This window comes from Lepisma saccharinum, chromosome 11, assembly GCF_977018435.1.
Source record: "Lepisma saccharinum chromosome 11, izLepSacc3.1, whole genome shotgun sequence".
Lineage (NCBI taxonomy): Eukaryota > Metazoa > Arthropoda > Insecta > Zygentoma > Lepismatidae > Lepisma > Lepisma saccharinum.
Window position 1 is genome coordinate 75,120,194 of NC_139239.1, and position 23,766 is coordinate 75,143,959.

The 23,766-nt window shown below is 39.1% G+C and overlaps 1 protein-coding gene across 1 annotated transcript in view; it reads left to right on the forward strand.

Annotated features, from left to right (window-relative positions):
- LOC145994927 (uncharacterized) overlaps positions 1-23,766 on the forward strand; it is a 108,690-nt gene that overhangs the window by 23,022 nt on the left and 61,902 nt on the right. Inside the window, exons 6-7 of the mRNA XM_083131424.1 lie at positions 1,960-2,113; positions 2,734-2,881. Of these exons, the coding sequence (XP_082987550.1) occupies positions 1,960-2,113; positions 2,734-2,881 (302 nt within the window). The remainder of the gene's footprint in view (positions 1-1,959; positions 2,114-2,733; positions 2,882-23,766) is intronic.

Below are 23,766 nucleotides of genomic sequence, written 5' to 3' on the forward strand. Positions count from 1 at the left end.
TGCCACTACATTGTTATTTAATCTCGAAGCACACTTGACTTTCTGAAGACTGAAAGTTGGGCACTCAGGACATTAAAGAAAGGTGGAAACTGGATTAGCTGGAAGTTTCTATTTCTTCTGCAACTAAATTGAAAAATGCAACAGTTAAATTTCTAAACTAAACATGGTATCTCATGTCCATTATTGATTATTAATGGAACTGAATTGTTATCTATAATTTTCGTCTATTATTAAGAAAATACTACTATCTTAGCTTCTGGCTAGTATCAATATAAGGCAAGCCCCCCCCCAAATATGAATTATATGTATATATAATAAAGGAAGGAGGGCCACAAGGGCTAAATAAAAAGTGAAAGAGGAGAGAGGAAACACTCACCAGACAAAGAAAAAATTCAAATTTTCGTGATGGTATGTCACATCTTCAGGAGTAGAGACACGTTGTATAACTAAGTGACTAGAGGGAAGAGTAAGCATGACCTGCAGTGTTGCCAGGTCCCGAAGGAAAAAAAAGGTGTTGACAGTACCACAAAAAAAATTGTTCTTTCGCCTGGCTTGTCGAAAACTGTGTGGTGGGGGGGGGGAGGTTGGTTGGGAAAAGGTGGTGGTGAGGGTGAGGATAGGGGATGAGGGGCATTATTGGGTGGCCTTTTTCAGGCCTGGAGGTGTAGTTGCATTCATGGTCGATATGTAGGCCCTCTCCCATCGTCTACGTATTGAGGTGTTGGTGGATTGGGGCAAGGAGTGGACGATCGCTACCTGGAATATTTCTTTTAACCTGCAACAGCTCTAACCTAATTTATATCCTCACGTGCAACATCTGTGGGAGCTTCTACCTGGGGGAAACATCCACAGCCCTGAACCTCCGCATCAACAACCACCGCTCATCTACCCAAAACCTGGACTTTGCTGTTGCCATTCACACCAATCACCACAATATTCCTTTTAATGACTGCTTCCAGGTAGTGATCGTCCACTCCTTGCCCCAATCCACCAACACCTCAATACGTAGACGATGGGAGAGGGCCTACATATCGACCATGAATGCAACCACACCTCCAGGCCTGAACAAGGTCAACCAGTAATGCCCCTCATCCCCTATCCTCACCCTCACCACCACCTTTTCCCAACCAACCTCCCCCCCACCACACAGTTTTCGACAAGCCAGGCGAAAGAACTATTTTTTTTTGTGGTACCGTCAACACCTTTTTTTTTTTTCCTTCGGGACCTGGCAACTCTGCAGGTCATGCTTACTCTTCCCTCTAGTCACTTAGTTATACAACGTCTCTCTACTCCTGAAGATGTGACATACCATCACGAAAATTTGAATTTTTTCTTTGTCCAGTGAGTGTTTCCTCTCTCCTCTTTCACTTTATATATTATATTATTTTCAACAATATTTTAAATTTATGCAGGAAGTGACTTTTTAAAGTAATTTGCTAAGTACGAGGTGCATCCAGAAAGTAAGTTTCCCTATTTTTAAAAAAAAAAACAACAACACAGTTTCAGGAAACCATTTATTGGCAACAGGTACAGCAAAGGTTCAGCTATTTTTCAACATAGCAACCACCAGAATTGAGACACTTGTCGTATCGTGGTATCAACTTTTGGATCCCACTGTCGAAGAACTCTGCCGCCTGTGAATGGAACCAGCGTGTGACAGACGTCTTCAGCTCTTCATCAATTTCATTCCAGTCACAGTCATTTATGTTAATTATTATACGGGCATTGAAGGATTCAGACTACAGTAGTGTTTTTTGAGGTGGCATCACTATTATGGGAGAACATATGCCTCCTTTGCCCCCCTGGAAAAAGACCTTGCTTGCCCCTCCCTGGAGAAAATCCTGCGGACGTCCATGATTGCAATGTGTTATTTCCCATTGTGTGTTTGTCAAAAATGAAATATGTGTACCTCTATACATTACTACAGTACATGTATAACTCAGATATATTACTTTTCAGATATAACTGCCAGCCCTAACATTCCATACAAATCTGTGATTAAGGCTCCTTTGCTATTGCTTGAATGTGACTCTGTAATTGGGACCATAACACATGTTGTTTCACCAGGACAATTTTACATTCGAAACATGAAGACTGACAGTGAGTTCCGGAAGTAAGTACAATATCTGAGGAAAAATAATAAAAAAAAATATTCATTTAGAATTTAGAGTAATGCATGAATTAAAGAGTCCTCCTCCGTAGCCGAGCGGGTTAAGGCGTTCACTCGTCTTTAGATCATTCGCTGTGGGACGGCGTAGGTTCGAATCCGGCTCTGGTCGGAATTTATTCGGCCTACGTATAGGGCCGGTGGCAACCCACCATTGTGAGGAAATTGGGGAGCTCCGAGTGAGTGAGCGTAATCCGGTCACGGAGACCTACTATAACGGCTGGGGATACGTCGGGCTGACCCACCGACTATTCCAATACTGGTTGAAGATCTCCACGTTTAGAGGTGACGAAAGAAAGCGTGGGAGGGAGACCGCCAGTCGGTACGTATGCCTAGACCCTTTATGGGCTGTTGCGCAATGGATTATTATATTTATTATTATTATGAATTAAAGATAAAAAAATCCATGTAAAAACAGACTACATAAGAGGTAGCTAATGCAAATATAGTGGAACCTTGGTTTTACATTTTTTTGTCATATTTTCCTATGCTTATTAATCTTTTATTTTGTAACGTTTGCAAATTTTGTTGTAAAAATTGACTAGTTTATAATATTTTACTTGTAGGTTGCAGAAACGTATGAACAAAATGTATGAGTCTGATTACAGACCTGAATTTGTTTTGGAGACTGAGCTGAGAATTGGGTGTCCGGTTGCTGTCAAGGACGAGAAGGATGGAACGTGGCACAGGTGTACCATATTAGATATTAAAGTGGTACGTGTGGTCAGTTTCCTAACTTTCTGGAGCATTTACATATTAATTTATACAGTGGACTCATTTTAATTTGAACTTGGATAATTCGAATTATCTAGTAATTCAAGTAGAAGTTCATTCCTCTTGAAATTCCTATTGAAACCAACTTTAAAAATTCATATGCGATTTGAATTTTTGAACCTTTATTTCGATAATTCGAATTCAGCTATCCATAGACAGTCCGAGGGAAAAGAGAGTTGCCTCCACCATCTCCTCAATAACATGTGATTGCCTACCCCTATTGTGTGCAGGTGTTCTTCCTAGAACACCCTCCCTCACTAGTCAATGGTGAAGTCTTCTTATCTGCCCAAAGTTGTCAGTTGTGACTAGTCAGTGTACAATGTTTGTAACGCCGAAGCGTGGCATGTTGAATCTCAAGCAAACGTTAGTGATGACTTATTTCACCCAAGTAGTCCAATCAACCCGGTTCTGCTCCCGAAAATGGGGCTCGGTGGTGCTCTGTGGGGCTCGCCAAACCTCAAAAACTCACTTTCTCTCCACGTTCCGCGCCTTATTTATTGCGCTGACGATGTTTCACAGCGTAGAAAACAGCACCAAAACATCAAAAACTCACTTTGATTATTTGGAGCTCACCAAAACCTCAAAAACTTATTTTTATTAATTGAGGTTCACCAAACCTCAAAAACTCTCATTTTCTCTCTATGTTCAGCGCCTCATTTATTGCGCTGACACAACGTGATGAGTAAATAATGCAGTTTTTTATTCTTGAAGGATGAATGCACCTTATCGTAATTTTCCAAGCCCCGGTCAAATGTTTGTATATCGTGATCTTTGTAAACCTCTCTCTCGGGAACGATGTGCCGCACACACGCGCGTGCACGCCTATATTGTGACGCAAACAAACAAACAAATAATATTTTTTTTAAGATTCCTGGCCCCTAACCCCACTTCCGGTCGCTATTTTGGATTTCCGAGCATAGGTTCTTTTCATATTTTACTTACATATAGGCGTACGTGATGAATCCGCAAACAGATTTTTCCTAAGTCTTACCGTTTCCAAGATAACCCCACTTCCGGTCGCCATTTTGGATTTCCGAACATAGGTTCTATTCATATTTTTTCTTATATATAGGTGTACGTGATGAATCAGCAAACAGATTCTTCCTAAGTTTTACTGTTTCCAAGATAACCCCACTTCCGGTCGCTATTTTGGATTTCCGACCATAGGTTCTATTTATATTTTACTTACATATAGGCGTACGTGATGAATCCGCAAACAGATTTTTCCTAAGTCTTACTGTTTCTAAGATAATCCTACTTCCGGTCGCTATTTTGGATTTCCGAACATAGGTTCTATTCACATTTTACTCATGTATAGGCGTACGTGATGAATCCGCAAACAGATTTTTCCTAAGTCATGAATTGGAGGGTTCTATGGCAACCTATATTAATTCTCGTAAGAGAACAGAAAACGCACACACACACAAAAAAAAAAAACAATACTGTGGTCACTACAACAAATAGTCTTCTTCAACCCCTATCCAACAAACCAAAAAAAAATCATCATCCTAACTAGAACCATGTAACTAACATTGTGATGACTCATATTAAATACCTCTTAATTGTATTACTTATAAGGCTCCTTGTTTTTGTAAAAAAAATAGGTATTTAACTTTCTTTGAAGTTACATACCATCTATTATTTCAAGTTCAAAGGTGTTTCACGTGGTTTTTCATAGTAATTTCGACCAGATTGAATTTTGACGTGATCGTGTATTTTCTATTTCACCTCAAGAAATTCTATATAAATAACATACCTGAAAATTGTATCGCTATATACTAGATTTTTTGATTTCTGTGATTTTCGAAAAAGCAATGGCATCCACCACCAGTTTGAATCGTAAAAATGATAAAACTGAATGTGTTACTTGTGGGAAGCTAATCTCAAGAAACAATTTATCGGTACACAGGGCAAGATGTAGCGAAACAGGTTCGAGAATTAATCGTTCGTTACCTTCTAAGTCTTGTGCTCGATGCGGAAAGATGATCAGCATTACAAATTTAAGTAAACATCTCAAAATTTGCAAACCATCGACCGAACGAGGAACAGTGAAAAGAAAAATCGATGATCCAGGAACCGAAGCTTCCACTTCCAAGCAAATTAAATTATCGAATGAACGCAAACCAATTAGATCTGTATTCAACGACCAACTCCAGGATTTTTCAATTAAGTCAGAATCAGGTCGTGACATCCTTAGTTTCTTGGATGAAACGAAAACATCTGTACTAAATATTTTGAAAGATAAACTTGAAAACAACTCTATAAAAGTATACGTTGTTCTGTTTTCCGAATACGAGAAAGTTGATGGCACAACGAGTATTTTTTATCATCGTACAAAAAATCAGACTCTTTATTTTGCTGACGTCGAAAATTTGGACAACTTCTATTATAAAGTTTCCAACGAGCTGGTTAAGAAACATGACGATTTCGAGGCTAAAGGGTCGGGATGGTCTCTGTGTGGAAGTCCTCACACGTTAACCGTTTACGTGAACCAATTCTCGCCTCTTCGTGCATCCAGCTACGTTCCTCTTCCACCGAACATTCAACACAAGAGGGCTGTGTTAAATATACAGAACAGCGATAACAAGTGTTTTCTCTGGTGTGTGTTGGCTGCACTGCATCCTGTTTATTGCAAAAATAATCCAGAACGGATTTATCATTACAAGCAATACGAGTCCGAATTTGAAAGTGTAATGTCTGACATCGAATACCCGGTGACATTGTCGGATATAACAAAGTTCGAAAATCGTGCAGGAAAACGCATCGCTATTAATGTATATTCCTTTACGTCAGATAAATATCTTGTGCACCCCGTCAGGATAAGCGATATCGACGATGACGATGCTCGTGTGATTAATCTTCTTCTAATTTCCAACGAGGATGTTCATCACTATACGCTAATTTGTTCACTATCACGTTTGGTCAGAAGTCAATCAACCAAGCATGAACATTACATCGAAGTTTGCCCGAGATGCCTAACCACGTTCGACGATCGAAAACAACTCAATTATCGAAATTACACCGGACGTCAAATTGCTCTGGAGAAACTTGCCGAACATAAAATTTATTGCGGTGACAACAGACCGGCTAGAATGTTGATGCCCGAAACGAACGAAGTCGAAGAATTCAAAATGCACAAGGCATTGTTGGAACATCCCGCAATCATCGTCGCAGATTTCGAGGCGTTCCTCAAACCACTCTCCTACTGCGAACCGGATCCTGAAATTTCCTCCACAACGCCGTACCAGCTTCATCAACCTAATAGTTTCGGCTATGTTGTTGTGCGACGTGATAAAATAAATGAAGCATATATATACCGCGGGCCAAATGTAATCGAACACTTCCTGGAAAAAATGGTGGAGGAGGTTGAGGTAATTGGTAGCGTACTGCTTACATCAAAACCGATGGCACCTTTAACTGAAAATGAACTTCAAAATTACAATTCCACTGAGGTGTGTCCGGTATGTGATCAAAGTTTCACTGATGAGAACAAAAAAATATTCCACCACGATCATTTCAGCGGAAACTACATAGGTGGAATTTGCAACACGTGCAATCTTAAAACCCAGAAACCTAAATTCATCCCCATATTCTTTCACAACGGAAGCGGATATGATTTTCACCACCTGGTGAGACATCTTGGCTACGATCCGAAACGTATAGGTGTCTTGGCCGAGAATGAAGAACGCTACATTAGTCTCAGCAAGCAAGTGTCGATTCCGGGAACGAAAAATACAATCGAGATGCGCTTCCTGGATTCGTATAGATTTCTCTCTGCCAGCCTGGACGCTTTAGCAAACAAACTCATCGACGATCAATTTAAAATAACTAGAGCTAGTTTTCCCAACGTAGACATAGAACTCGTTAGACGTAAAGGGATTTATCCTTACGAATACGTTAGTGATGGTTCTAAATTTAACGACGACGCTCTCCCACTTCCAAGAGAATTTTACAGCAGACTCAGAGAGAAAGGAATCACGGACGAAGAATACCAACACGCGCAACTCATGTGGGAGAAATTAGGATGTAGGACACTCGGAGACTACCACGACGCATACTTAAAACTGGACGTGACGATACTCGCGGATGTTTTTCAAGTGTTCAGGAAAACGGCAACGAATATTTATAAATTAGATCCAGCGTATTTCTACAGCCTACCGGGATTAGCGTGGTCGGCAATGTTATTCCAGACAAAGGTCAAGCTGGAACTGATATCGGACGTTGACATGTTACTTTTCATCGAAAGAGGGATACGAGGTGGAATGGTGCAATGCGTACAGAGACATGCAAAAGCTAATAACGTACACATGAAAGAAGATTACGATTCAAATCGAGCATCGAATTACATCTTCTACGCCGACGTTAATAATCTCTACGGACATGCCATGGTTCAGAAACTTCCTTACGGGGGATTCGAATGGTTAGATCCCACTTCGATAGATATTATTTATTTCGACGATAGCGAGTGTGGTTTCTTCGCAGAGGTAGATCTCCAATTCTCCGACCACCTGCACGACACGTTTTCGGATTTGCCTCCGACTCCCGAAATCAAATGTCCACCCGACTCGGTTCAAGACAAGCTTTTGTTAACATTGGACCCTAAACAGAGATACGTCGTCCACTACAAGAATCTCCGGTTTTTGATTGGGAAGGGTGTTCAGATAGTAAATGTTAGAAGAATACTAAAGTTTAAACATTCCACGTGGTTAAGACCTTACATAGAAACTAACACACAACATAGAACAGCTGCCACTTCCGATTTAGACAAGGACTTCTTTAAATTAATGAACAATGCGGTGTACGGAAAGACCATGGAGAATGTTAGAAAGCACGTAGACGTGAAATTAATTTCCGATAAGAGTAAATGTCGGAAGTGGATAGCCGATCCTAGATTCAAGTCGAGAAAAATTTACAACGAGAATTTGGCACTTTTCAATCTAGATATAAAATTGATGAAATTCAGAAAACCAATTTACGTTGGCGCAACGGTTCTCGACTTGTCGAAACTTTACATGTTCGAATTTCATTACGACGTGATGAAACCCTTCTACAATGATAAGATATCACTTTTGTACACGGACACCGACAGCTTTATTTACAGCATACAAACACCTAACCTATACGAAGACATAAAAAATCCTTCCATGCTTGAGTATTTCGATACTTCTGCGTATCCTCAACCCAACAGATTTGGAATTCCATCTCGTAACAAAAAAGTCCTAGGTAAACTGAAAGATGAATGTAACGGTGATATTATTGTCGAGTTCGCGGGTTTGCGTTCGAAGATGTATGCCATGAGAACAGAGAGTAGCGTCACGAAGAAAGCAAAAGGTGTGGGCAAGAATACGGTGGAGAACAAACTCACCTTCCACGATTACATCGATTGCCTTTACTCACAATCGACGATACTAAGTATAGAACAAAGAATCCAAAGTGTAGACCACGTGATTACAACAAACGAAGTTAGGAAAGTAGCATTAGATCCGCACGACGATAAAAGATGTATTTTGTCTTGTGGAATCCACACGTTGCCTTGGGGACACTATCGTTTAGAAAATAGTAAAAATTGTAGGCAATGCAATTGAAAAAAAAATAAACTTAAATAACTATAACTAAAATAAAAAAAAACTTTGACTGTTTCTCACAACGTTGCAACGTTTTGAAAGTCGTTGATTTTGTTTCTGTATTTTCCGTCGTTGGGTTTCCTCGTCACGTCGATCGTCGCGAATCCAAAATCGTCCCTGTTCCAGCAAGAAGAGCAACGTTCCGAAAATTGATTGATCAACAGGCCGTTGAGTTTAGATAACATGGAAGGTAGAAATTCATGATCTGCCTTGCGGTGTACAGTCTCCATTGTTTGCTTTCGGAAACCAAAGAGATTCATTGTCCTTACTAGTTCTTTATTGTGTATGTGATAATTTGAGACAGTCAAAGTTTTTTTTTATTTTAGTTATAGTTATTTAAGTTTATTTTTTTTTCAATTGCATTGCCTACAATTTTTACTATTTTCTAAACGATAGTGTCCCCAAGGCAACGTGTGGATTCCACAAGACAAAATACATCTTTTATCGTCGTGCGGATCTAATGCTACTTTCCTAACTTCGTTTGTTGTAATCACGTGGTCTACACTTTGGATTCTTTGTTCTATACTTAGTATCGTCGATTGTGAGTAAAGGCAATCGATGTAATCGTGGAAGGTGAGTTTGTTCTCCACCGTATTCTTGCCCACACCTTTTGCTTTCTTCGTGACGCTACTCTCTGTTCTCATGGCATACATCTTCGAACGCAAACCCGCGAACTCGACAATAATATCACCGTTACATTCATCTTTCAGTTTACCTAGGACTTTTTTGTTACGAGATGGAATTCCAAATCTGTTGGGTTGAGGATACGCAGAAGTATCGAAATACTCAAGCATGGAAGGATTTTTTATGTCTTCGTATAGGTTAGGTGTTTGTATGCTGTAAATAAAGCTGTCGGTGTCCGTGTACAAAAGTGATATCTTATCATTGTAGAAGGGTTTCATCACGTCGTAATGAAATTCGAACATGTAAAGTTTCGACAAGTCGAGAACCGTTGCGCCAACGTAAATTGGTTTTCTGAATTTCATCAATTTTATATCTAGATTGAAAAGTGCCAAATTCTCGTTGTAAATTTTTCTCGACTTGAATCTAGGATCGGCTATCCACTTCCGACATTTATTCTTATCGGAAATTAATTTCACGTCTACGTGCTTTCTAACATTCTCCATGGTCTTTCCGTACACCGCATTGTTCATTAATTTAAAGAAGTCCTTGTCTAAATCGGAAGTGGCAGCTGTTCTATGTTGTGTGTTAGTTTCTATGTAAGGTCTTAACCACGTGGAATGTTTAAACTTTAGTATTCTTCTAACATTTACTATCTGAACACCCTTCCCAATCAAAAACCGGAGATTCTTGTAGTGGACGACGTATCTCTGTTTAGGGTCCAATGTTAACAAAAGCTTGTCTTGAACCGAGTCGGGTGGACATTTGATTTCGGGAGTCGGAGGCAAATCCGAAAACGTGTCGTGCAGGTGGTCGGAGAATTGGAGATCTACCTCTGCGAAGAAACCACACTCGCTATCGTCGAAATAAATAATATCTATCGAAGTGGGATCTAACCATTCGAATCCCCCGTAAGGAAGTTTCTGAACCATGGCATGTCCGTAGAGATTATTAACGTCGGCGTAGAAGATGTAATTCGATGCTCGATTTGAATCGTAATCTTCTTTCATGTGTACGTTATTAGCTTTTGCATGTCTCTGTACGCATTGCACCATTCCACCTCGTATCCCTCTTTCGATGAAAAGTAACATGTCAACGTCCGATATCAGTTCCAGCTTGACCTTTGTCTGGAATAACATTGCCGACCACGCTAATCCCGGTAGGCTGTAGAAATACGCTGGATCTAATTTATAAATATTCGTTGCCGTTTTCCTGAACACTTGAAAAACATCCGCGAGTATCGTCACGTCCAGTTTTAAGTATGCGTCGTGGTAGTCTCCGAGTGTCCTACATCCTAATTTCTCCCACATGAGTTGCGCGTGTTGGTATTCTTCGTCCGTGATTCCTTTCTCTCTGAGTCTGCTGTAAAATTCTCTTGGAAGTGGGAGAGCGTCGTCGTTAAATTTAGAACCATCACTAACGTATTCGTAAGGATAAATCCCTTTACGTCTAACGAGTTCTATGTCTACGTTGGGAAAACTAGCTCTAGTTATTTTAAATTGATCGTCGATGAGTTTGTTTGCTAAAGCGTCCAGGCTGGCAGAGAGAAATCTATACGAATCCAGGAAGCGCATCTCGATTGTATTTTTCGTTCCCGGAATCGACACTTGCTTGCTGAGACTAATGTAGCGTTCTTCATTCTCGGCCAAGACACCTATACGTTTCGGATCGTAGCCAAGATGTCTCACCAGGTGGTGAAAATCATATCCGCTTCCGTTGTGAAAGAATATGGGGATGAATTTAGGTTTCTGGGTTTTAAGATTGCACGTGTTGCAAATTCCACCTATGTAGTTTCCGCTGAAATGATCGTGGTGGAATATTTTTTTGTTCTCATCAGTGAAACTTTGATCACATACCGGACACACCTCAGTGGAATTGTAATTTTGAAGTTCATTTTCAGTTAAAGGTGCCATCGGTTTTGATGTAAGCAGTACGCTACCAATTACCTCAACCTCCTCCACCATTTTTTCCAGGAAGTGTTCGATTACATTTGGCCCGCGGTATATATATGCTTCATTTATTTTATCACGTCGCACAACAACATAGCCGAAACTATTAGGTTGATGAAGCTGGTACGGCGTTGTGGAGGAAATTTCAGGATCCGGTTCGCAGTAGGAGAGTGGTTTGAGGAACGCCTCGAAATCTGCGACGATGATTGCGGGATGTTCCAACAATGCCTTGTGCATTTTGAATTCTTCGACTTCGTTCGTTTCGGGCATCAACATTCTAGCCGGTCTGTTGTCACCGCAATAAATTTTATGTTCGGCAAGTTTCTCCAGAGCAATTTGACGTCCGGTGTAATTTCGATAATTGAGTTGTTTTCGATCGTCGAACGTGGTTAGGCATCTCGGGCAAACTTCGATGTAATGTTCATGCTTGGTTGATTGACTTCTGACCAAACGTGATAGTGAACAAATTAGCGTATAGTGATGAACATCCTCGTTGGAAATTAGAAGAAGATTAATCACACGAGCATCGTCATCGTCGATATCGCTTATCCTGACGGGGTGCACAAGATATTTATCTGACGTAAAGGAATATACATTAATAGCGATGCGTTTTCCTGCACGATTTTCGAACTTTGTTATATCCGACAATGTCACCGGGTATTCGATGTCAGACATTACACTTTCAAATTCGGACTCGTATTGCTTGTAATGATAAATCCGTTCTGGATTATTTTTGCAATAAACAGGATGCAGTGCAGCCAACACACACCAGAGAAAACACTTGTTATCGCTGTTCTGTATATTTAACACAGCCCTCTTGTGTTGAATGTTCGGTGGAAGAGGAACGTAGCTGGATGCACGAAGAGGCGAGAATTGGTTCACGTAAACGGTTAACGTGTGAGGACTTCCACACAGAGACCATCCCGACCCTTTAGCCTCGAAATCGTCATGTTTCTTAACCAGCTCGTTGGAAACTTTATAATAGAAGTTGTCCAAATTTTCGACGTCAGCAAAATAAAGAGTCTGATTTTTTGTACGATGATAAAAAATACTCGTTGTGCCATCAACTTTCTCGTATTCGGAAAACAGAACAACGTATACTTTTATAGAGTTGTTTTCAAGTTTATCTTTCAAAATATTTAGTACAGATGTTTTCGTTTCATCCAAGAAACTAAGGATGTCACGACCTGATTCTGACTTAATTGAAAAATCCTGGAGTTGGTCGTTGAATACAGATCTAATTGGTTTGCGTTCATTCGATAATTTAATTTGCTTGGAAGTGGAAGCTTCGGTTCCTGGATCATCGATTTTTCTTTTCACTGTTCCTCGTTCGGTCGATGGTTTGCAAATTTTGAGATGTTTACTTAAATTTGTAATGCTGATCATCTTTCCGCATCGAGCACAAGACTTAGAAGGTAACGAACGATTAATTCTCGAACCTGTTTCGCTACATCTTGCCCTGTGTACCGATAAATTGTTTCTTGAGATTAGCTTCCCACAAGTAACACATTCAGTTTTATCATTTTTACGATTCAAACTGGTGGTGGATGCCATTGCTTTTTCGAAAATCACAGAAATCAAAAAATCTAGTATATAGCGATACAATTTTCAGGTATGTTATTTATATAGAATTTCTTGAGGTGAAATAGAAAATACACGATCACGTCAAAATTCAATCTGGTCGAAATTACTATGAAAAACCACGTGAAACACCTTTGAACTTGAAATAATAGATGGTATGTAACTTCAAAGAAAGTTAAATACCTATTTTTTTTACAAAAACAAGGAGCCTTATAAGTAATACAATTAAGAGGTATTTAATATGAGTCATCACAATGTTAGTTACATGGTTCTAGTTAGGATGATGATTTTTTTTTGGTTTGTTGGATAGGGGTTGAAGAAGACTATTTGTTGTAGTGACCACAGTATTGTTTTTTTTTTTGTGTGTGTGTGCGTTTTCTGTTCTCTTACGAGAATTAATATAGGTTGCCATAGAACCCTCCAATTCATGACTTAGGAAAAATCTGTTTGCGGATTCATCACGTACGCCTATACATGAGTAAAATGTGAATAGAACCTATGTTCGGAAATCCAAAATAGCGACCGGAAGTAGGATTATCTTAGAAACAGTAAGACTTAGGAAAAATCTGTTTGCGGATTCATCACGTACGCCTATATGTAAGTAAAATATAAATAGAACCTATGGTCGGAAATCCAAAATAGCGACCGGAAGTGGGGTTAGGGGCCAGGAATCTTAAAAAAAATATTATTTGTTTGTTTGTTTGCGTCACAATATAGGCGTGCACGCGCGTGTGTGTGGCACATCGTTCCCGAGAGAGAGGTTTACAAAGATCACGATATACAAACATTTGACCGGGGCTTGGAAAATTACGATAAGGTGCATTCATCCTTCAAGAATAAAAAACTGCATTATTTACTCATCACGTTGTGTCAGCGCAATAAATGAGGCGCTGAACATAGAGAGAAAATGAGAGTTTTTGAGGTTTGGTGAACCTCAATTAATAAAAATAAGTTTTTGAGGTTTTGGTGAGCTCCAAATAATCAAAGTGAGTTTTTGATGTTTTGGTGCTGTTTTCTACGCTGTGAAACATCGTCAGCGCAATAAATAAGGCGCGGAACGTGGAGAGAAAGTGAGTTTTTGAGGTTTGGCGAGCCCCACAGAGCCCCACCGAGCCCCATTTTCGGGCGCAGAACCGGGTTGATTGGACTACTCACCCAATAAATAAAATTAAAGATTTTATTAACCTTGGAAAATTAAAAAGAAAAGCAAACAAAAATCACACACTTCTTTAAGCAAGAACATGTATGTGATTTTGTGTGTTAGTACAGTGTACTTACATAAACTTGTTTTCCATTTAATGTTTCCTTTATTACTATTGTGAGAAGAATTTTTTTGACTTGTACTTTAGGTCCATGCTAAGAATACGGTAATTTTTACAGAAAGGTCCACTGCATGCTTGTTATTTTTGTTTGCTTTATTGATTTTCTTTAGTAATGCATGTTTTTGTTACTTTTAGATAATCCATTTTTTTTCTCTCCCCTTGAAGTTCAAATTAAAAAGAGTGCACTGTAGTAGTGGCAGTTAGAGTGACTTTTTATCTTTTCATAATTTGAATTCAATGTTTCTGAACATTATTGTTTTAAATGAAAGAAAGAAATGGAATCACTGTATCTTTTCTGAGAACTAAGTATTGCTGACTGGGTTTATTGTGATATATATATGATGTGTTGAACAACACTGGGGAACAAAAAAAAGATTTTATTTTGTGGCATAAAGTTTAATAACAGTTTCAGCACACAAAACAGCTGTGATTGCCAATTGTATGATTGGTTCAGTTGAATTGACTCCAGTTATAAAAATAAACACACCATGGAAAATGTGTGAGGTAAAATTACTCCACGCTTTTCTAGGTAATATCAAAATTTGATATGGGATGAAATTCCCATTAAGAAACTTATTTATGTATTTGTAAATTGTTGCTAGGCAACTTATGAAGCATTGCAAGGCAATTATCTCTTAATGTTGAATTTTGTAGTATAACTAAACGAAATGCGTTTAATGTGAATACATTGGAAATATGAGTTCCTCACGTAGTAAGTGTTTCAATAACCCAAATGTTTTTTTTTTTTTTTTGCTATATATGTGGAATATATTGTTTACCATCACAGAGATGAAATATCACGGATGTAGTGAGAGATTTGTATCAGGCTTATTTTGCCAAAAATCTGGGACAACAAAATATAAAATGGGTCCCAGATATAGTTTGCAAAACTTGTTTGGAATCACTTCGTTATTGGGGCCAAGGCGGACGAAAGGGACTCAAATTTGGAGTGCCCATGTCATGGAGTGAACCAAAAAATCATGTTAATGATTTCTATTTTTGTGCTGTGAATTTTAAAGGCATGAATAGATTCAAAAAGCGTAATTGGGTGTACGCTAATGTAGAGTCAGGAAAGCCGCCAATGCAGCACAGTGAAAACTTACCTTTACCAATATGTACCTTTTCGCAAAATATCGACGATGACGTTGAGATATCAGATGAAAGTGCTAGTGACAATAAAAACGAAAGTGATAAAAGTGGACGATAAAAGTTTGGCCCCCAACGGAAAATATTACAGTGGGAAAAGCTAATATCATTCATGAACCGCTGATAGATAGGGACAAAATCATCCTTCCGCCACTGCATATTAAACTTGGGTTGATAAAACAGTTTGTCAAGGCCTTAGATACAAGTGGTGATTGTTTAAAATATATATGCCACACTTTTCCAGGACTAAGTATTGAAAAATTGAAGGCAGGAATATTTGACGGACCACAAATTCGTACACTTATAAATGATGCCAATTTTACAACTTATATGTCTTACATCGAACCTGAGGCCTGTCTGAGCTTTGTGTCCGTCGTCAAAAACGTTTTGGGGGATCACAGAGCAGAAAACTACCGCCTTATAGTTGGAAATATGTTGAGAAATTGGGAGGTAATATGAGTGTGATGATACATTTTCTACATAGCCACATTGACAGATTCCCTGAGAATCTTGGTGATTTTAGTGAAGAACAGGGAGAAAGGTTCCATCTGGATATAAGGATAATGGAAGAAAGGTACCAGGGACGGTGAGATCGCCACATGATGGCCGACTATTGTTGGAGCTTGCAGAGGGATTGTCCTAAAAAGCAATACAGCAGGAAATCATATAGAAAACGTTTCACATAGTTTGTTACTTCATTGTGTACATATTTTCTTAATTATTATGATAATAGGCCTATATAAATTTATTTTTATAATAATGATTGTAATCACAAAAAGAAATATTAAATTGTTGTTGGAAGTTCATTTATATGTATGTCTTATGTTTCCGCCATTTTGGTTTAGTTGCATTTATTTCATAAATTAGAGCCAATTCAGGAAATATATTATTATATCATTATTCAGCAGCATGAAATCGCCCTAAATTAGCTCTCAAACACTGTGCCGCAATTTCACTGTTCCCCAGTGCAATCAATTGTGCTCATGACACATTTACCCTTTATTTCAAAACAGCAAATTGCTAACAGCATTGCTTAATTTAAAAAGTTGTAGTCCTAAATGTCACCATAAATAGCACGTGACCAGAGACCTGAACAAGACCTGGAAAGAACCCGTCTGCGAGGAGGCGCGCCTACAATAATATGCAACATGCACGTCAAGCCCAGGTGTTCGACATTGCGCAAGAGAGCTTCACATCACAGTTGTGCACAGGCATCGATGCCTGCCAGGTTTTTCTATTACCCGGGTCTTCTTAAGACCCGTGAGACTCGATGTAGTTCTTGCAGGTAGAAGCTAGCACTACTGTCAGTGTTGCCAATGGCCATTATATTTCACTACGCATGGGAATATTTGAATTTCTGCTAGGTGCAGGTGCCTTGAGGTTGTATAACCATTAGCGTAGCAAGGGGTGGTCGAAGTGGGCGATCACCCTGGGCCTCGCGCATGTAGGGGCCTCACGTCCCATGAGGTTGATACGAAAAACGTAATACATGGAAGTGAGAAAAATAGAAAAGGCAAATTTTTGTGTGCAATAAAATGAAAACCTTTCTTTTATCTGGCTTTATATTCTAGTTTAATGTTTGAATGAATAGGTCAAATCAGAGGCGGGCGGGAGCTCTAAGCCTAAGGGGCCCCGAAAAAGTAAAAATAATTCTCATTTCTCATGTGAAACATTATCGCAAAAATTGTTTGGACATTTTTATCCATTTATTATTTTCTTGAAAGAAAGCGCTTTGTCTTGGCTTTTCTTGTGTCTCATGACCTTGCATAGCCTACCCGATTTTAATACGTTAATGATAAATCACATCAAACTGCCATGGAGCAAAGAATATGTCTATGTGTACGGTGCCAAAAAGAAGATCAAGTTAAATAAAAAATATCAAAAATTATAAATAAAAATCATTATTTTTATCCACCCAGCTGTTAAGAGGGGGGGAGGGGATAAGTAAGTATTTGTATTTTCTTTTTTGAATACATAAATGTCAAAGAAAGATATGTTGTTGAAAATTCAGATGTAGAGCATCGATTTGTATAATTACACAGGCCTGCGAAATTGAAGTTGTTGAAAAATGCAAGAGACGTGTACGTTGAGTTTTATGTTATTGGGTGTGCTGATTTCGAAAATGACCTCCATTTTTTTTCCATCACATCAGGATTTTTTGTAAAATCGATATCGATATTTTTGCTAAAATCTTATGTAAAAAGGAATTTTTGCTAACAATTTTGCATGCACTATCTGGCAAGAGTAGTTTTGACCCATTTAAATCTATGTAAAATCGATGCTTGGTGATGCAAATTGATTTATTAGCAATTGATTTTATTTTGTATAGGTTTAAATGGAAGAAAACCACTGTTGCCAGATCGCACGAGACACCTCTGCTCGAGAGAAAAACACAAAGTTCCCTGCGTTTACACTTTTAACATCCCATTATGGTGAAGTTTCTAGAAAAAAGCACCAACGTATTATGTTCATTTGTGTTTATTAAGGTAATGTACATAAAATAGACGATTGACCACGAGGAGCAATGTATGTGTACATGAACATTTGACACAAATTGTAAACTGAACAAACAACTAAACCAAACACAAACAAAGTTTGTATTTAAGTACGTACCCTTTTGCCTTTGAAACTTCTTTTTGACGTTCTTCTTTTATGTGCAATCTCAGGCCTCTCTCGTGTTAACATCCAACAGTAGTCGGCGAGCATGTTCTTGTCCCATTGTCCTTGATATTTGCACTCCATATCTTTAATATATTGGTGAAACCTTTCACCCTGTTCTTCGCTGACTGCTCCTAAATTTTCGGGGAAATAGTCCACATGTGAGTGAAGGAAATATAGTTTGACACTCATGGAGCAACCCAACGCTTGAAATTTGTCCATCATATTCATAACAAGTGCTTTATAGTCAGGATCCTTGTAATTCCCCAGAAATTTACTGACCACATCTTTGAAGGCAACCCAAGCTTCTTTCTCCGTTGTTGTCATGCTAGTCTCAAAGTCTTTATCCTTCATGAGCTTGCGGATATCTGGACCTACAAAGATTCCCTCTGTCAACTTGGTTGCAGATAAACCTGGTAACTTTTTGCACAAGTATTTGAAACAATCGCCATCTTTTGGAATAGCCTTGATAAATTGCTTAATTACACCTAATTTGATATGCAACGGGGGTAACAATACTTTTTTGGGTCAACTAAGCTGTTCCGAATCACATTCTTGGTGCCTGGTTCAAGATTTTGTCTTTTAGCCCATTCTTTCTTGACCCAATGTTGAGTCTTTGCACGGCTGTCTCACTCACAAATGAAACATGGGAACTTTGTATATCCGTCTTGTTGACCAAGAAGCATGGAGATAACTTCCAAATCACCGCAAATGGTCCAACCGTGGTCGGCATATTTTATTTTGTTGAGGACGAGAGCCAGGTTTTCATAGCGTTCTTGTAAATGTACCGAGTGTGCAACTGGTACAGATGCATACTGGCTTCCGTGATGAAGAAGGACAGCTTTCAGGCTCCTTGTCGATGAATCTATAAACAGCTTCCATTCATCTTTATCGTAGGTGATATTAAATTTGCTCATCAATCCGGGAACATCAGAACAATAGACCAGGTTCTCCGCTTCCTCAAAGTACTGAACAAAGTTCTTTTCTCGAATCCTGTACCAATAAAAAGTGGTTCCTTTGGCCAATAAATGTTTTTCTTTGAATCTGGAGCCCAGCAAGTCAGCTGCCTCTTTCGAAAGGCCCAGATCTCTAATCAGATCATTAAGTTCAACCTGAGAGAAGCGCTGAGGTGAATCGCCTCCAGAGAGCTTATATTCGCTATCGGAGCCTTGACTGTCTGGATGTTCCGAGTCGGAAGACTCTGAAGAGATGACTGGTAATTCAGTTGGAGGCAAAGGCACTGGCACATAAGGTCCATGAGGAACGGTGCGTATGGCCGATAGAATGTTCTCAGGATAAGAGATTAGCTTGTGATTTTTTCGGTTATACCCACGGACATGGCAGGCACAAAAGTAACAATCATCACAGTGGTTTCTCGGCTCCCTCCATGTCATAGGAATTCCAAAGCGTAAAGCAGTCTTCTTTCTGTTGAGCCATAAGCGTAGATCATTGAGACACTGCACACACACTTTATGAGGAGCCCACGATTTGTCCTGGTCTCCGAGTTTGATGCCAAACTACGCAAGATAAAGTCTTCTTACATAGTTTGTAATGGTCAGGCACGGAGGAAAGCTATTCCACGCCGAAACAACATATTTATGGTAAATGTTCATACAATGGTTTACAATTAAATTTTTCAAGAAAACGTGACGTGATAGACATTTTTCTTTATTTTTTTCGAATTCAGCACGACAAAATACATAAAGTTCACCTATCACTTCCCTTGTATTTTTTTCTTCGCAGGCCTGTGTTATTAATGTAAGTGTAACCACAACCAGCCATTCTAAGTAATTACATAAATTACATAAATTTCCTGGAAGAATCTGACTGTACTTGAGGGACCCAAATTTGTTTCTTGCGAATGCGTAATTTATGATTTTGTTACGCCACTGCGTCAAATATTTAATCTTACAAGAACATTAAGATGTAACAACAACATGAGATTCACAATTATTATTATCATCTAAGTCCTAAAATTCAAAGATAACTGGTACAATTAATGTGCAACAAAGTCAAAATTGCTAATTAAAAAAAGTCAAATTAGCTGTATCAATTGATTACACCAAAGATTTCACATGTATGGGGCAAATTACTATCGTCTTAAGATTTGTTGATGTTGAAGCCTGTGAAAGTTCGGCCCCCCAGTCCCTTGTTTTAATCTGTCCCTCTGGATTACTTCCTACTTTAATCCCTCAAATCTCTCCTTTCACCTCACCCTGGGTGCCAGGCGAGCAGACTATATTTGCGACGGAATTACGAAAGGGGGGTTTCACATAACAATTTATATTTTTTGTCCCTTGTTCATTTACACATGTACAGCAAGTGAATAAAGAACTGGTTTTAAATGGACAGTACCGTAGTTCTTGGAATCATAACATTTCTAGTAGGATATATTGGTTTATTATACGGTGTTATATACAGGGTGTCCGGCTTAAAAGTATAATAAAAGAAAAATTAATAACTTGAGAAGTAATTGAGATATTTATTGGCGGTTTGCTTCTACAAGTATGTTAACTCAAAATGTTTTTTTACATACCTAATACACCTCGATATGTGCACCATTAGTGGCGCGATAGACATCTAATCTGTATTCCACTTCTCTCCAAGTGTTTTGCAGCATTGCAGGCGTAACATTAGCGATAGCTGCACGAATGCGATGGTTTAGATCTGGTAGATCACGAACTGGTGTCTGGTACACTTGATTCTTGATAAACCCCACAGAAAAAAATCAAGTGACGTAATGTCTGGGCTTCTAGGGGGCCAAGCAATCCATGGACTACCTCTCCCAATCCAGCGATCTGGGAACTCATGATCCAAGAAATCCCTCACAATGTTCGCAAAATGGCATGGTGCGCCATCTTGTTGAAAGATCACTTCACGAGGACGTTGTGGCACAACATACAGCTCCAACATGTATATGTACGTTCTTGCATTAACTGTAGGCTCCGCGAAGAAGAATGGGCCTATAACCCTGTCCTTCAACAATCCACACCACACAGTCACTTTTGGAGAGTCACGTTCCCACTCCATCACTACGTGGAGGGGTTCACTTCCCCATATGCGGCAATTGTGCGTGTTTACCTTGCCGGAAGTGTGAAATGTAGCCTCATCCGAGAAACAGATGAAATCGAGGAATGCCTCGTTTTCATCAATTTTTGCCAGAATTGTCTCCGCGAAGTTCTTCCGTCGTGGCCTGTCCTTGGGCTTGATTTTGTGACGAAGCTGCATTTTGTACGCCCGTAGGCGCAACCTTTTATGGACGACATCGTGTACTGTCGAACGAGGTAACTGTAACTGCCTACTTGCTTGTCGGATTGACTTACGAGGGCTCTGCTGGAAGGACGCTCAGATTAATTCAACAGTAGCCTCTGGAACTGCATGCTTGGCATGGCGGCCCGACATCGAAAGCAAACTTCCAGTTTCCCGAAGCTGCTCGTCCCATTTCTTGATTGAATTGTAACTGGGAACATCGTCGGTTGGTCGCAGTCCATATTCAAGCCGAAAACGACGTTGTACTAGTGTAACAGACTTTAGTTCTTCGAGAGAAAGCACACAGAACACCTTCTGCTGTGGAGTCCACATGGCTACTTACGCGAGCGTTTACGTGAACAAAGCAGTTACGTGCAGTTACGCGCATGCGCACGCGATACCAACTGCCGCAAGTACACGCAAAAAAACATTTTGAGTTAACATACTTGTAGAAGCAAACCGCCAATAAATATCTCAATTGCTTCTCAAGTTATTAATTTTTCTTTTAATATACTTTTAAGCCGGACACACTGTATATACATTAGGGATGAGCCGATATGAAATTTTGGCCGATACCGATAAAGTACCGATATAAAATTTACCGATACCGATAACCGATATTCTACCGATCCGATACAAAATTAGAAACGGTCCTTGAAGAACCTGAAAGGTTCATTGACCTCGTTAATAAATGTGTATTTCAAGGTGACTGCAGTGCAAGAGAAGTTGCATATTTAGACACTTACTTTTTTAGAAAGTAGGGCATGGAGATTATCCATAAAAATTACAACAAAATGGCAGAATTTTGCACTAAATTATCACATTTATCGATATATCGGGTCGGTAAAATAATCGGTAATTTTACCGATACACCGATATGCCTATATCGGCCGATACCGATAGAGTACCGATTAATCGATCCCATCCCTAATATACATATTTACATACTGCTTCCATGTGTGCATTTACATAATCAAACAATTTCCTTAATTCAACATAATTGCACACTTATGGCTTACACCATCGGCACTTCCTTTACCGCAGAGTTAGCAAAACTATCTCTGCGGGCCTACCCTCAGCTTAAATGATATTCCGTTCATTACAAATGCGTTTCTTTACGCCTTCACTCTTTCTTTTGGGCATCAATTATTTAACACTGAAATATCCAAATATTCAAGGCTCTTTCTAAAAGGGGACTTGGTACAGCAACAGGGGTTGGTTTACACCAAATGCTACATTATTATGTTAAGTCTAGCCACCAAAAGTGGACTAAATTTGAGGAGACGTTCCTCTTTGTCGATCAATGGGGAAACACTGCTTTTTGCTAAAGCCCACTGGCCTTTTTTATAGTCTGGGTAAACTTCCGTGGATGTGGACCACGTAGCGTTGGAAAATTCCACTGTAACGGTCTTTTGAAAGACAGCTAGCTCCCCCAACTGGGGAGATAAAAAACAGGGGAATCTAATATCCAGTAAAGCACAATCCAATAAGCACATACACTTACATCCATTAAAAACATAAAAGTATACTCATGGAAACATATTACTTAACCCTACACATTGTAGCTGGCCAGCAATTAATTAATACAATATACAAAACCAGTAATGGTCAATCCAACCATTACAAACTGATTGTGTTGAAGAGCTTGTAGGTAGATATTTTGGGCCCCTAAACAGAATTGTGGTTTAGCGCACCCCCTTCCCCCCTCTCTATCAAGCACCGACATTTTATGTACATCCTTCGATATTTTCTTCTTAAGCCATGGTTTGTGACATTTACATCATACAAATTTTGAAATCAGGAAACAAAGAACAACTCATTAAATAATATATAGGTTATATGTAAAGATTCTTAGTTTGTATTTCTGATTTTTTTCAAAAAAAAGTTTAGCATATTTAAGAATATTTCAGTTGTGCCTTACTGCCTAAAGAACATCTTAAATACGTGCTATTACTACTGCTGTGTTACTGTAGCTCTGAAAAGTGTAAATTTCTCTGTCGCGTACAATTAAATATAATTTTTGTCAGAAATGTATTACACTAGACTCTCGCTCAATAGTCCACCCTCTCAGTAGTCCGGCCCACATCCAGCCTATCGTCACTCAAGCAGAAATGATGCGCACAACAATGAATTATCGTGTTCAACAATGTTGTTAGTTAAAAATGTTAAACAATTTGAAATTGTGACTTTCTTACAGTAAAGTTCAGTACATACTATGGCTTCTAAAAGGAAACACGTAAAGTACAGCCTGTATAGTCCCTGTGTGTTAAACTACATAGTAGTACGTAATTTCCGACCATCTCAATAATCCGGCACTTCCGTGAATCTGGCACCCATATGTGCAAGGAATGGCCGGATTAGCGAGAGTCTAGTGTATTATTATTATTAGGCTATTATATAAATATGATAATTTGCTGGTGTTTCCTTGGTGACTGTGTATCAATTCACATTGATATTTAAAAAACGAATGAAGTGGCCTTGCATTCTAATCTCGCCCAGGGCCTTGCGATATGTTGCTATGCCACTGTAGTATAACTAAGATTTTGTAACTTCTCAAATTTGTTTCATTATTATGTCAAAACGACTACTACATATTTTCCAATTTTTTTTGAAGGTCTTGAAATAGGTTTGTGTGTCTTGTTCATTTTATGTCACTTTTCTGGTCTTGAAATCGT